Source organism: Vanellus vanellus (genome assembly GCF_965231255.1).
Source record: "Vanellus vanellus genome assembly, chromosome: 25".
Taxonomy (NCBI): domain Eukaryota; kingdom Metazoa; phylum Chordata; class Aves; order Charadriiformes; family Charadriidae; genus Vanellus; species Vanellus vanellus.
The window spans coordinates 4775814-4788920 of NC_138930.1; the positions used below are offsets into that span (position 1 = coordinate 4775814).

At 50.3% G+C, this 13107-nt stretch overlaps 2 protein-coding genes across 2 annotated transcripts; one reads left to right on the forward strand and one right to left on the reverse strand.

Moving 5' to 3' along the window:
- Positions 1–290: 290 nt before the first annotated feature.
- Positions 291–6993, reverse strand: SF3A2 (splicing factor 3a subunit 2). Its single transcript, XM_082495582.1, has 9 exons — positions 6950–6993; positions 5791–5961; positions 5248–5319; positions 4875–4921; positions 3910–4019; positions 3215–3264; positions 2776–2916; positions 2196–2264; positions 291–1606 (listed from the first exon to the last, which is right to left on the reverse strand). The coding sequence occupies exons 2-9, from the start codon at positions 5914–5916 to the stop codon at positions 1274–1276; spliced, it is 948 nt and encodes a 315-aa protein (XP_082351708.1). The 5' UTR covers positions 5917–5961; positions 6950–6993; the 3' UTR covers positions 291–1273.
- A 108-nt stretch (positions 6994–7101) lies between these two features.
- Positions 7102–12756, forward strand: PLEKHJ1 (pleckstrin homology domain containing J1). Its single transcript, XM_082495395.1, has 6 exons — positions 7102–7203; positions 8087–8151; positions 10002–10068; positions 11549–11639; positions 11837–11900; positions 12540–12756. The coding sequence occupies exons 1-6, from the start codon at positions 7110–7112 to the stop codon at positions 12603–12605; spliced, it is 447 nt and encodes a 148-aa protein (XP_082351521.1). The 5' UTR covers positions 7102–7109; the 3' UTR covers positions 12606–12756.
- Positions 12757–13107: the final 351 nt, after the last annotated feature.

The window sequence follows — 13107 nt, forward strand, 5'->3', positions numbered from 1 at the left end:
CAGGCACTGGCCAAGAGCACGCCTGGGTCGGGCAGCCCGGCCCCCAGCGCTGCCTCTGCCCCCTGAGCACCCTGGCACCCTGCCCCGAGACACCCCCGTGCAGCCAAACGAACCCTGGAAAGGACAGAGAGGAGAAATGTCAGAACTTCTTCTCCTTTTTAATGGGAAGCAAATGATTGTTTGAAGGAAACATTTAGTATAAATAAAACCACAGAGGACTAAAAGCTTGCCAAAACTAATCTAGGAGTGGGAGGATATATACAATAAAAATAATACATGACAGCAGGTGCTTCATAACGGTACAGACAACATTTAATGAATTATAGTAATAAACAAAGATTTAATACCACTGCAGCTTTGGTAATGTCTTTCAACTAAACATTGCCAGAGATCTCTGCCACCCCCACAGACGAGAGCACCGGCGCCGTCTGTGAACCCACGGTTGGCATAAACAGTTTAGCGAGCAGCGGGTGGGAACTGGGCAGCTGTGTAGCGGGAAGGGCAACTGCCGCTTTGAAATCATCAATGAAATCTTGTCTGGCGCTTTTCAAGGACTCCCGAAACGCGGTCCAAACCCATTTCCTCAGTAGAGATGTTTCCAGCTTTTAGCTGGCAGCATCTGAACTGCGGTGCGGTGCCCCAGCCCTGGGAGGAGAGGAGAATGCAGTGGGAGCGATGCTCTTCCGACTGCAACCATAATTCAGCAGGAAGACAGAGAAAACCACATTTAGAGAATTCTGCTTGCCCTCCATTCTGCCCACTGCTGTGACTGCTGGGGATGCAGTACCAATCCTTCCTGCGCATCTATGACAAGTCTCCCCATCACCAAACGAACAGTTTGGTAAAGGACTCGAGCTGAACAGGAACTGATTAACTGGCCAGTGATTTCTGGGATACACATGGAGCAGTCAAAGAGGGGGGAATACGTTAAGCCAACACAGCTGAGCTGAGGTTGACGTAGCTACTCAGTTAGGAGGCAAGGTGCCCAGAGATTTCCAATGCTTTGCCTCCTCTTTGGAAAATTTCCGAAACGTAACCAGACTGGGAATGTTTTATATAGCGAAGAGCTAAAGAAAGTGAACACCTGGCAATGTTTTTAACCAGACACAGGAAAACATAGAGAAAGGAAAATTGAAAACCTTTTAATGAACCTACAGGATCTAGCCAATCTGACAGGCATACAAAACAGAACTATTCCTCTGAATCAGTCGTGATCTGCATATAAAAAGAGAGGAGCTAGAGGAGTCCAGCAGGACAGAGTCCAGGAGGGGCTTCAGTTGGAGGGAGGCGGAGGGGGGATAGCGCCTGGCCCCTCCGTGGGGAGAGGTGGTCTCATCATGGGTGGCAGAGGAGCAGGGGGAGGTACACCGGGTGCTGGTGGCAACTGAGGTGGCACTGGGGGCGGTGGCACTGGTCCGGAGGGAGGCATAGGAGGCAGAGTCATGCCTCCTGGAGGAGGAGGCGGCATGGAGTCTGGCAGAGGTGGCCTTGGGGGCAAGCCGTTCATCAGTGGAGGTGGGGGAGGCCGCTTCACAGTTGGGGGCCCTGGGGGGAGGTTTGGGGGAGCTGGGGGCTTCTCCATCTTGAAGTGGAATTGAAGGAAGAACTGGGGAGGGGAGAAAAGCAGAGAGAAAGGAACAATTAATCCTCAGGACAGCTCGGACCTCTCCTGACTTGTTACCTCTACAGACTATGGCTGCCTTTCTACCCTGGTAGCATTCAGGACTGGCACCAGTCTTGTCCAGTATTTTAATTCCTCTGAAACTTGTTCTAAGCGCCAAGCTACCTGTGATGGGGTGAGTATCCCCCCTGTGCGTTCGTCCCCCGCTCTCACACGTGACACCCAATGAGTACACCCATGCCACAGGCTCCCCACAGAGCTGGGTGCAGGGAACATGCAGCGAGGAGCCTCAGAGAGGACACGGCGTTGCGTGTTTATGCACCATTCTGCTGCTGCTGACAGCAACCGAGGATTCTACCTCCCAGGTTAAACTCTCACAAATATCACACACAGGAGGATCTTTCTGTCAGGAGGAGTCACTGCATAGTCGCATTGAAGGAATGAAGATTTTAGCATAAAGCCAGCAGGGATGTAATGGATGTACACGCTGCCTGCACTGCCTTTCCCCCCAAGCTGCTCTGCCCTCCTGCTCCCTCTTCAACCCGTAAGGAAGATGTTGCAGTGCTCCACATACCTGTTTGGTTTCCCTGTTCCAGTGGGTCCAAAACTTTCCTTCTGCTTTGTCGATTTCTCTGCTTGGCACCTGCAACAAGAAAAGAATAAGGAGCTATTATTAGCACCACCAGATTAGCTCAATGGCCCTTTTTAGCACCAGAGCGTGCAAGATAAGCACAGTTATTCCAGGCCTTTGTGAGATGCGCTACTCTCGGATGTTATTAGATAGAGATGGGGGCAGGAAAGAATTAAGTTACCTCCCTATCGGTCAAGGACAAGTGTGCTGGCAAAAAACCCTCTCCTAACATCTGCACAAAGGCTGAGGAGCAAAGCCCAGAAGGTTCCTTTCTGTGCCAGACACCGAGAATTCGATGGCTCCCCAGAGCTCAGCACTCAGCCTAGTTTTCATGCCAGAGTCCTCCACTAATTTTCATCAGGGTTTAATGACTTCCAGCCATGTCTTCTTGACCCCCTCCTTTCCATTCCATTAACCCCCTGAAGGCAGGAACACAAGTCTGTAGTAACGTTCACTGGGAATTAACATCTTGAAAAATATGGGAAGGGAACTTCCCCAGTAATCAGTTAATCCCAAATCTTACCTTGAAAGCTATGGTTTCGTAGGGCTCCGCTGCCATCAAAAGGTACTGCCAGCGTCTATCGGGAGGCTCAATCCTTTGCTCATAGGCTGACATGAACCGATGACGAGGCATGATACTTTCTGCAATCTCTGGATAATCAATCTGTTGGGGTGTTATTGCAGCATTAAGAACACCCCCTTTTCACTCCCCTTTCATACAAAACCAAATCCCTCAGCTATGAAGCACAGTGAGAGATCAGTTCCAAACAGAAAACTTAGTGCCACCAGAGGAAACAGCCTGACAACTGCTATCATGGATTTGCTTGACACAATCAGCAGCAGAGAATTAGCAAGGTAAGGCCTTTCTTTTAATTATTTATTTCATGAATCCTGCAAAGAACTGCTCATTTAGCAGCACTTTTACTTGGATAACCCGAACACCAATTTAGCAGCGTCCCTACCTGGAAGAGAAGGCTCTGCTGGCCTGTTTCTGGATCTCTCTGTTTGGTAACTGTAAAGAAAATAAGAAAGCTCAGTACACCACATAGCAGGGTTAGAGCAACATTATTCCTGCCCTAGGAAACACACAAAGCTTCCAAGAGCAAAGTATTACGAGATTTTTCTCCCATTTATAAAAAAAAAACTGCCACATTGCCTTTAGCCGAAGCTACTAAGGATCTCTACTGAAAGTCAGCTGCCGTGGGGCAAAGACACTGTGCGCTGCAGAACAAAGCTGGGAGATAAAGAAGCCAAGTTTTGTACTGAAGGCCACAACAAAACAATGGAGAGTTCAGAGAAAAAACTTGAGCTATACATGCAATGAGTGATTTATGAGCGTTAGTGAAAGATGGTACAGCACAATAAAAGGAAAAGAGAGACTGAAACAATGTCATCATCTCCTGCATGACTACTAATAAGAGCTGAAAGACTGAGGCATACCAATCTATTATTAAAACGGTTCTCACTCGACTGTCAGCAATAAAGAGATGTTCCATGGGTAATTTAAACAATAAAGGACATCAGGAGATAAGCCCATATCTTATTCATGGACAGATCTGCTAAAAAGACTAATTAATAATTCACATCCACGGCACCGCACTTCAGGCAAGCTCCAGCAGGCATTCGGTGTCTCCGATGACAGACACCCCTGACATACCTTTATAACCCGGTCGTCCAATTTTCACAAATTTCTTCACTTCCACTTTGACTTTTTCTGGTGCGGGCTGGGCAGGGGCTTCCTTAGCTTCCTTGGCAGCTCGACGGGCCCTGGATTAATTTGAAATGTGCCAAATTTAAAAGCTTAGCCACACTTGTTTCTAAAGGATACACTTGGAGCAGTTTGAATCCCTCGCCACGGAGTATTTGGCGCTTTATAGAAAGGACGCCAGGAAAACCTGCATTTTCTCTTCCACATGCACCACTACAGGCCAAGTGTATCCATGCCTTCCCCTGACCAAAGACTGTCATCTCAGTTATCTCATCCACCCCCAAGATGCCCTTGGTGACCGTCTCCACAGGCGGATTTGAGAAGACTTACTTGAAATAAAAAAGAAAACCCCACAAGCTAGTCATCCAAACCAAAGCAAACTCTATTTCTTAAAATAAAACTTACAAACTTCTCCCAACCTGTATTCACAAACCCAGGTCCTTATCACAGTATCACAGTATGCTAGGGATTGGAAGGGACCTCAAAAGATCATCTAGTCCAATCCCCCTGTCGGAGCAGGAACACCTAGATGAGGTTGCACAGGAAGGCGTCCAGGCGAGTTTTGAATGTCTCCAGAGAAGGAGACTCCACAACCTCCCTGGGCAGCCTGTTCCAGTGCTCTGTCACCCTCACCTTATAACTACACTCAGTTTCCTTTTAAAACTCCTCCCCCTTCCTTCAGAAATCCTGCAACTGGCTTTGAACTTGAGCTCAAAATGGAGCTTGTCGGCACCATTTTTTGGAGCAGATCTTGGCTGTACCTCCTGGCTGCTCACTACGAACAAATACAGTCAAGGAACATTGAAACACTGTGTGCTACTGTATAATGGAGTTCAAGATTTATAGATGCACACAAGCATCATTTTAAAGTACTTAGGTAACAGAGAAGAAAGGTACAGTGGAGAATGACTTACAAATTGGTCTGATGCTTCTTCCCCTGGGTATGCGCTAAGTAACTTCCCTGAAATAAAAAAGAAGGTAGAAGAAAGTTAAAAGAAGACAGGACTGTTCCTACACTGACAGATACTTGTCACAGGGGAGAGACTATATCACATGTTGACAAGGATAATTTAATCCTTAAGAAAGAGGAATCTTACTCAAAAATTGCAGAATCCTCTCAACAGCTGAACTGTCATTAACTGTCAGGCTTAACACATACAAGCCGCTACCCACCCATCATCTCTTCAGCAGTCAGTCATCAGGCATGTCCCAGGTTCTTGCGCTTGAAGCTACTATTATTCTAAAATACCTGCTGCCGAGATCAAGACAGACAGCTGTTCAACTCACCTCATTGTTGTGCAGTGTTAGGCAAAGCTTGCATTCATAAGAGCCCAAGTGATTTTTCATAAAATAAGGGTCCTAGAAGAGAATTGTTAAAAAGTTACAAGCAAAATACATGGCAAAACAACAGAATAATCAAAATACTGATGAACTTTTGCTGCACTGGAAGAGCTGAGTTTCTAGATTTAACACTGCTTTAGGACTATGAAAACAGAGAGAAACAATAGCAGCTTTGTGAACTGGTGACACCATGCCAACTGCAGGCAAGAAACAGCAAAATACAAACCAGTCCCGAGAAGGCTGAAAATAATGTAGTAACAGCTATCTGAATACGCAAGTGCTGGCACCTCTCTGGTCAGCTCTGTCACAAATGTTTCTCGTTTGACTCCCACATTACCAGAAACAGAAATATTTAATTTCAATTCACAGCTCTCCACTAAATCTCTCACTATTTTGTTCGGGCGAAGCTCTAAACCTGTCCCCACAACCATCTGCAGGACAGCAGCCCCATGTCTGTTCTCTCCTACGCAGGCAGAGGCCAAAGCTCACCTTGTTGATGTCGATGGTTTCCAAAGCCAGCTGCCGGAGCCTCTCCCGGCGGTCTCGGTTACTTTCTGAGGCAGAGGCTACGCCTCCACTTCCAGTTTTCCCTCCAGGACGATGTTGAAAATCCATGATGGGGACTTCTGTGCTTCAGCTACTTATGGAGAAAGAGAGAGTCTGGAAAAATGGGGAAAAGCAATGTGAGTGATCACCAACGCTTTTCATATCCTGGAGTTGACAGCACTATTTAGACCTGTCAGTACGGGCACGAGACAAACACGACAAACCATGCCCTGGAACTCCCCATGTGATGCAATTTCAAATGGAGCAGGTCTCGTACCACCAACTCAGTAAGTTGAGTAGAAGTAAAATGATCTAAAACAACAGGCCCACAGAGCCCTTCCCACCTCCTCAGCCCCTTCTACACAGAGACTTATTCAGCCCCAAAGTGTGCAGCAACTCCCGCCAGCCGCCCCTGACCAGGAGCCTCCCACCTCTCACCTTGAGGTTGAACAGCCCCAGAACATGCCACAGGCCAAAGCCCCTCACCACCACCAAGGTTTGGCCCTGCCCCACCACCAAGCCCCCTGGCAAGGTCAGCATCTCCGCACACTGTCCCCAAGCCCCAGGTGAGATCCCAGAGTTCCCCCTTCCCTCAGCAAGGGCCAGAGCCCCCCCCGCCTCCCCGTACACATACACGCACCCCCAACAAGGGTAAGACCTTTGCAGGAAGGCCAGAGAGACCCCCAGCCCCTCAGCAAGGGTCAACCCCCCCTCAAACGCTCCCCAGCAAGGGTCAAAGCCCCCAAAAGACCCCTCAATCCCTCAGCAACCTTCAATGCCCCCCTCAGAAAGCCCCAGCCCCTCAGCAAGGGACAAAATCCCTCTCAAACGCTCCCCACCAAGGGTCAAAGCCCCCCCAAACACCCCTCAACTCCTCAGCAAAGGTCAAAGCCCCTTCAAAGCCCCCTTCCAACATCTCAGCAAGGATAACCCCCCACCAAACACCCCCCAGGCCCTCAGCAAGGGATCCCCCCCCCAAGCACCCTCAACCTCTTAGCGACGGTCAAAGCCCCTCCCCAAACACTCCCCCAGCGCCCCCCAGCACAAATCGAACCCCCACCTCCACCCCCCGACGAAGCCCCGGAGTCCCCCCGGCCCGTACCGGCGGCCACGGCCCCGCTCCCGCGTCGCGCATGCGCGCTGCCCCCAGTACAGAGCGCGACTTCCTGTTTCCGGCGAGAGCACTTCCGGGACGGTCGGGAGCGGTTCCGGGGCGAGGGGCGGTGGCGGCCGGGGCGATGGGGTGGCCGTAGGGTCTCGCCATGAGGTACAACGAGCGGGAGCTGCTGTCCTTGGCCCGGCAGCCCGCCGAGAAGGCGGCCGAGATCTTGATGCGGGTGCCGAAGAAAGGGAGCGGTGAGGGGGAACTGGGGGGGAGGACTGGGAGGGCCTGAAAAGAAGGACTGGGGAGAGGCTGGACAGGGAGGAGGTTGGGGGGGGCCGTGTAGGGCAGGACCGGGGGTAACTGGAGGGTCAGGACTGGAGAATCAGGTCTGGAGTTGCTGGAGGATAAAGCTAGAGCGGGACTGGGAGAACTGAGTGCCCTAGGGGGCAGGACTGGTTATACTGGAGAGGCAGGACTAGGAAACTGGGGGGTAGGACCAGGGCAAGACTGGGAATATTCGGTGAGGGGTAGGACTGACTGTATTGGGTGGGCAGGGCTGGGGGTGTTGGGAGGTGGGACTGGGAACAGACTGGGAGGACTAGTGTGTAGGACTGCGGAGCTCCAGTGGCGGCTTGTAGACCAGGGGGCAGAGGGTCAGGGGGGCTGGAGCGGCCAGCTGGGGTGCAGCTGGGGGCAGTATGGCTGGTGAGGGCCATGAGGGGCCAGGGGATCGGAGGAAGTGGCTCTTTCCTGAAATCTCCCAGCAAATTTCCTTGCAAACCAGCGCTGGAGTACAAGTGTTAAAGAAACTCCTTCCCCTGTCCTGGGCCTTTCTTTCACCGAAGGACCTGCAGTGTTCTAGTGGACTTTGTCCCTCAGAGGTGACATTTGTGCTGGCAGCCCCAGGCAGGGCCTCCCCCAGGGTTTGGAGTGTTCCCTGGGAGTGACTGAGGTCCTGTTGGCTGCGGCGTGTGCATGTCCACGACACTGTTTGCCCAGAAGCCACTCGAAAAGCTGTAAAGTGACTTTGTCACCCTGTGGTTCGGTTGAATGGGTGCCATGCTGGGCGCTAGCAGGGGTGGCAGGGGCTTCCCTCAGCCCCTCCGCCCACCTCAATGCTCTTTTTCTTTGCAGTGAAGAAACGCCTCGTGAAGCTTGTTGTCAACTTTCTCTTCTACTTCCGGACAGACGAAGCGGAGGTGTGGAATCTGCTTCTTTTGTTGTTGGTGGTTTTTTGCCTCCCTCTCTCTTCTGTTTCTGTGAATTGATTGTGTGGGCTTTGTAAAAGGGTATGGTTACAGGCTGCCAGAGCCAGGACACAGTGCCCATGTTTCCTCTTCCATCAACTCGGCGAAAACTTGTAGGGGTGAGAAGCAGCCCTCCCGTCTAACCACACCCAGGTGCTTCTCCTGTGAGCTTGGAATTAATCTTTTAAACGTTGTCCCAAAACTGCAAAAGGTGGAGTTTGTATGTTTGTTTGTAGTACTGTGCCTTATCATGCCAAACTGCGAGGGGATGCTTATATTTTGCTATCCTGGGAGAAGAATTAGCATTTTTTCTTCTTTTTTTTATGCCAGGACTTTTACTTGCATACAATGCTCGCTGTTACTGGGCAACTTTTGTGGCAATACCCTGTCAATATTGCTGTTTTGGGCATGCAGAAGCCCTGCTTGGGTCTTCTCCTATTCCTAGACACTTTTAAGATTCAGCTGGGCAGGATGCAGGGCCGTCTTGTCTAGACTGGGCTTTTGCTAAGAAAGTTTGGACCAAATGATCCTTGAGGGCCCTTCCAACCTGGGATTCCATCATTCTAGAAAAACAGAAATGAGACGTGGGACCGTTGGGTTCTGTTTCTGGCTTTGCCACTGCTAAGATCTGTTGATTTTTAACGAATCCCTTGATAACTGTTGCTAAAGATTCTTTTGTTGGAGAATGAATATAAAAGCAGTCTTAATAATGTGTGCGAAGAAAGGTGCTGTGTGCATGCTGGTGCTACAAACAAAGGGATTGGAAAGCTTCTAGTGGCATTTCTAGACTTACTCCATCGTAGATATTTTACCCTGGTAATGGCTGAGCTCCTGTTATCAGAAATACCCTTTTCTCCTTTCTGTTGAAGCGCAATCACTAATCGCTGCTTCGCTAGAGCTGCAGTTGCAGTTTTCTGGGTGGGGCCGAGACGCTGAGCGGTCTCTCTGGCACGAGCCTGTCTCTCTGGCTTCTGCGCTGGTGTAAGACGAGGCTCTGAGGACACGGCATGTCTCCTTCACTGCTGCTCTGCTCTCTTCTTTTCTGGTGGTTATTTGTAAGCACTCGTGTGTTCTGTTGGAGGGGAGGTGGTATTCTTGAATGGATCAAAAATAGTTCCGCAGATAGGTGGAGGGAGCTAATGTAAAACTGTTGTGCCAGCGATGCGTAGTAAACCAGGCTTTTCAGTATCTTCCCTGCTCCCTCATTTGCCTCTCGCATTTTGTTTAGCTTGGACAAAAGAATTTGCTTGTGGGTTGCTTTTGTTTGTGGCTTGTATCACCCTTTGCTTCCTCGTGTCCTTGCTCAGTGTGCGCTGCTAGCAAATAGTACCTACCGTTTGTCTGTTTAGCCTGAGCTGTTCTAGTTCATCAACACACTGTTGTTAACCTCTTGCGAGGTTTCAGGAGCGCTCTTACAAAGTACAATGTGAGTTGTTCTGTGTGTCGTGTTAAATATTTCATCTTTGTTGGATTTACTGAGCAAGGAAGTACACTTTGCCGTCTTTACATCACAGAAATGAATGCTAAAGCCCAGACGGAATCTGAGCAAGTAGAAATGTTTAACACCTAATTAATGTATGCAAAGTGTTACAGGTAAGACTAGTACAATGTAGCACGTCAGCAGACAAAAAAAGGTCGATTAAAAGAACATGGAACATTCATACAATTAGACTGAATTACTTTAAAAATAGCACCAGGTTATGAAACTTGCTTAAAAGGCACTGAAAGGCAAACTCTGGGTTCAGAACAGTGGTGCACTGGTGGATGACGTGGGTTAAACCTTCTCTCTGGGTCTTTTCCAGCCCATTGGAGCTCTGCTGCTGGAACACTGCAGGATCACCAAAGAGGAGGAGAACGTCTTCTCAATCAGTGAGTTCTGTGTGTGCATTCTCTTTGCGTTCCCCTTATGGCAAATAGCAGTACAACATTTCCTTTTATGTAGCATTTAGTTCCTGCTTTTCCCTCGGTTTCTTTGGTACCAGTGTGGTTAGTGCTCCTCAGCCCTTCTCCTGCTCAGCTGCTGGTTGTTACTCCAGTGCTGTTGTCCTCCATCCCGAGGACGGCCCTATTTCATTGCTGGTTGAAACGGTCTGTGTGATTTGCACAGCTGCATGTGAGGAGAGAAACAGTAACAACAGACAGGCCCCAGCTTAGTGCTTGTGGAAATCCCTCTCTAGGAGGGTTTGGTATTGACAGATTGCTGCTTCTGTGCTATTGCACTTTATCAAAAAGAAGTGAGCCTCAGATAAACCATCTGTCAGGCTAATCTAGCACCAGTCCTCCCGCCACACTGTTTGTCCTTGTGTTGATAGCCGTGGCTCCAGCTGGCTCATGGTGTGTCGTCCTTTGTAAGCAGCCTTTCATCCAACAACTAATCATTGTGCGAGAGGTATGTGGCGAAAATAACAGGATGTTTCTCCAAGGCCATCCCCATATCTTTTGGCCTGGTTGTCGGGCACAGCTGCTTTTTTGTGCAGAGTCTTGTCTCCTCTTTTAGCCGGGAGAGATGGTGTTCTTGCTGACTCCAAAGGGCCCTCAAACTGCCTGAACATAGCGATCTCTCTAAGCACCATGCTCTGAATTTCTGGGGGTTTAGGACTGTTGGGGGCTCTGGTGTATGAGGATTCGTGAGAAAAGTGTTAAAACTGACAGCAGTTGGTGTCGGGTTGTGTCCCCACACGGCAGCCCTGAGGGGTTTGCTGCAGTCTGACCCACTTATTTCACAGCAGCAGCCTAGATCTCTGTGGACTGTGTACTAAAGAGCAGAGCTCTGGGGACAATGTAATTAATTAGATGTCCTGATTCTGTCTTGGTAAAGAACTGGAGTTGCATGGGGACTTGCTTTCCACTGTGCACAGTACCAAATGCCCCAAAGCCTCGAGCAAAGACAGGTCAGCGCCTTTTGTGAGTGTGATTAACTCCTCAGATGGCTGCCCTCTGCATATATCAAAATCACTTCCCCGGGGCTATTTTCCGCTTTGGTTACTAAATCTCTTGTGACTGATCGCAAGGAGGCTCAAGGAGTTTCAGCCCTGAATCTGGCCATGTTGGTCTGGTTCAGTTCTGAGCTGTCGCTTTCGGTTTGAGAAGCCGCTCCTTCCTCTCCGAAGTCTTTGGCTGCTCTAAATTGACAAACACTGTAGGCAGCTGCTCCAGGCCTGCCAGGAGCCACCCCGGGCTGTGGGAGAGGGGGCAGAGGCCTGGGTTACCAGCTTGTTCACAGATCATCTTAGTTGAACAGAGATGCTAATTGTGGCCTGGCAGAGTCTGGCTATTGCTGGGGTGAAGACAGTAGAGCGCAGGCAGCTCTGCCAGGACCTCTCTTGAGCCTTTTCCTTATCCCTGGCAGGTTTCGTGGAGGAGCCAGAGAGGAAATATTGCTTCGAATGTGACAGTGAAGAGCAGTGTCAGGAGTGGATTGAGGCACTCAAGCGAGCCAGGTAGGCAGAGCCACTAGCATGAAGTCTGCATTGTGCAGTGTGTGCCATTTGTGTTCTGGGATCAGCTTGTGGTGAATGCAGGGAGGAAAGCGGCAATCTCCTCCCGAGCAAGCTTCCCTTCAGCTCTAAATAGCATCTGAAACTTCTGCACATCCTTTTCTGCTCAGCCTGTGGCATGATCTGTTCCTGTCTTACAGCTATGAGTTCATGAGGAGGAGCTTGATTTTCTACCGGAATGAGATCCAGAAAATGACAGGGAAGGTGAGTCCCTTGAAGTCGGTTTGTCAGGTGGTGATGGATAGGTTTGGACTGGAGCAGGGGATGGCGATCTCAGGTCCTGCCAACTGCCTGCACAAGGCTGTTTGCTGCCATGTGTATGAAAGAGATCCCATAGGAAGCCAGTTCCTGAAGCCACGGTCTCAACAGCCAGAACTGAGGGTCTTCCTCTGCCAAGCAGCCTGCGTTGTGCTCAGCTCCAGCCCTTGTACGCACACTTTTCCAATGGTGGAGCAGCCCAAGGTTTGTACCCGGACAGGTCTGGCCTGGGCTAACCCAGACTCCCACTGGTTATCTGGAAGAGTTCATGGGCAGCTGTGCCCACATCAGAGCGTATGTGGGTTGAGATGCTGCTCACACCTCTGCCAGGCTCCTCAGAGCATCGTAGGCAGAGTGGACAGACTACAGCCCATGAACCTTGGTTACCTGCTGCATCCTCCCTGAAGGCTGCGTGACATTCTGCACCAGACACAGCAGCCAGGGACTCAACTGGGGTAAATCCGGCACACGACTGGGAATCAGCACTCAGCCCAGCGCCAGACCGCAGGCTGGTTGAGGGACAGTCCTGCCGGCCTCCCCCCTTGTCTGCAACTCACTGGTGCCTTCCCTGTGCTCTTGCTGCAGGACCCCCTGGAGCAGTACGGGATCTCCGAGGAAGCCCGATTCCAGCTGGGAACACGCAAGCAATAATCCCCTCACCTGGGCTGAACTGATTTCTGGCCCTGCGCTCACCCCTGAGGGTCACCCCCAAGCTGCCCCAGGAAGAACAGCACCAGTTCCCCACAGCGGTGACCAAGTGACTTTTTAATTTATTAGCCAAATAATTTTCTATGATTTTTTTTTAAAGGAAACTCATTGCACATTCCCACTTGCCCCCGGCTGTGGAGGCAGCCAGTCTTAACTGCTCCCTGTAGACTGTGCCCTTGAGCTGACACGGTGCTGCTGCTGCAGTGGCAGGAACAAAACCACCCTGGCTCGTAGGAAGAGCAGGGGAGGCAGGGACTGAACAGAGCTGCCAGCACGTGCTGGCCTGCAGCTTCTGGCGCAGACCCTGAGCCAGCTGTAGCCCTCCTCTTCCTCCCTATCCCTCTCCCACAGGGAGCTACTCAGCTTTTCTGGGTCAGGATCTTCCTGCAGTCAAGGCAGCTTTAAGAGGATGCTCCAACTGATTGCATTGCCGTGCTTGCAGGGT

Excerpts from the sequence above, each read along its gene's own strand:
- PLEKHJ1 (XM_082495395.1), top strand. The coding sequence starts at position 7,110 with ATGAGGTACAACGAGCGGGAGCTGCTGTCCTTGGCCCGGCAGCCCGCC. Across the intron at positions 7,204-8,086 it reads GGTGCCGAAGAAAGGGAGCG|TGAAGAAACGCCTCGTGAAG; the intron begins GTGAGGGGGAAC and ends TTTTCTTTGCAG. Across the intron at positions 10,069-11,548 it reads GGAGAACGTCTTCTCAATCA|GTTTCGTGGAGGAGCCAGAG; the intron begins GTGAGTTCTGTG and ends TATCCCTGGCAG.
- SF3A2 (XM_082495582.1), bottom strand. The coding sequence starts at position 5,916 with ATGGATTTTCAACATCGTCCTGGAGGGAAAACTGGAAGTGGAGGCGTA. Across the intron at positions 4,020-4,874 it reads AAGAAGCATCAGACCAATTT|GGCCCGTCGAGCTGCCAAGG; the intron begins GTAAGTCATTCT and ends AAATTAATCCAG. Across the intron at positions 2,265-2,775 it reads ACGAAACCATAGCTTTCAAG|GTGCCAAGCAGAGAAATCGA; the intron begins GTAAGATTTGGG and ends TTCTTGTTGCAG.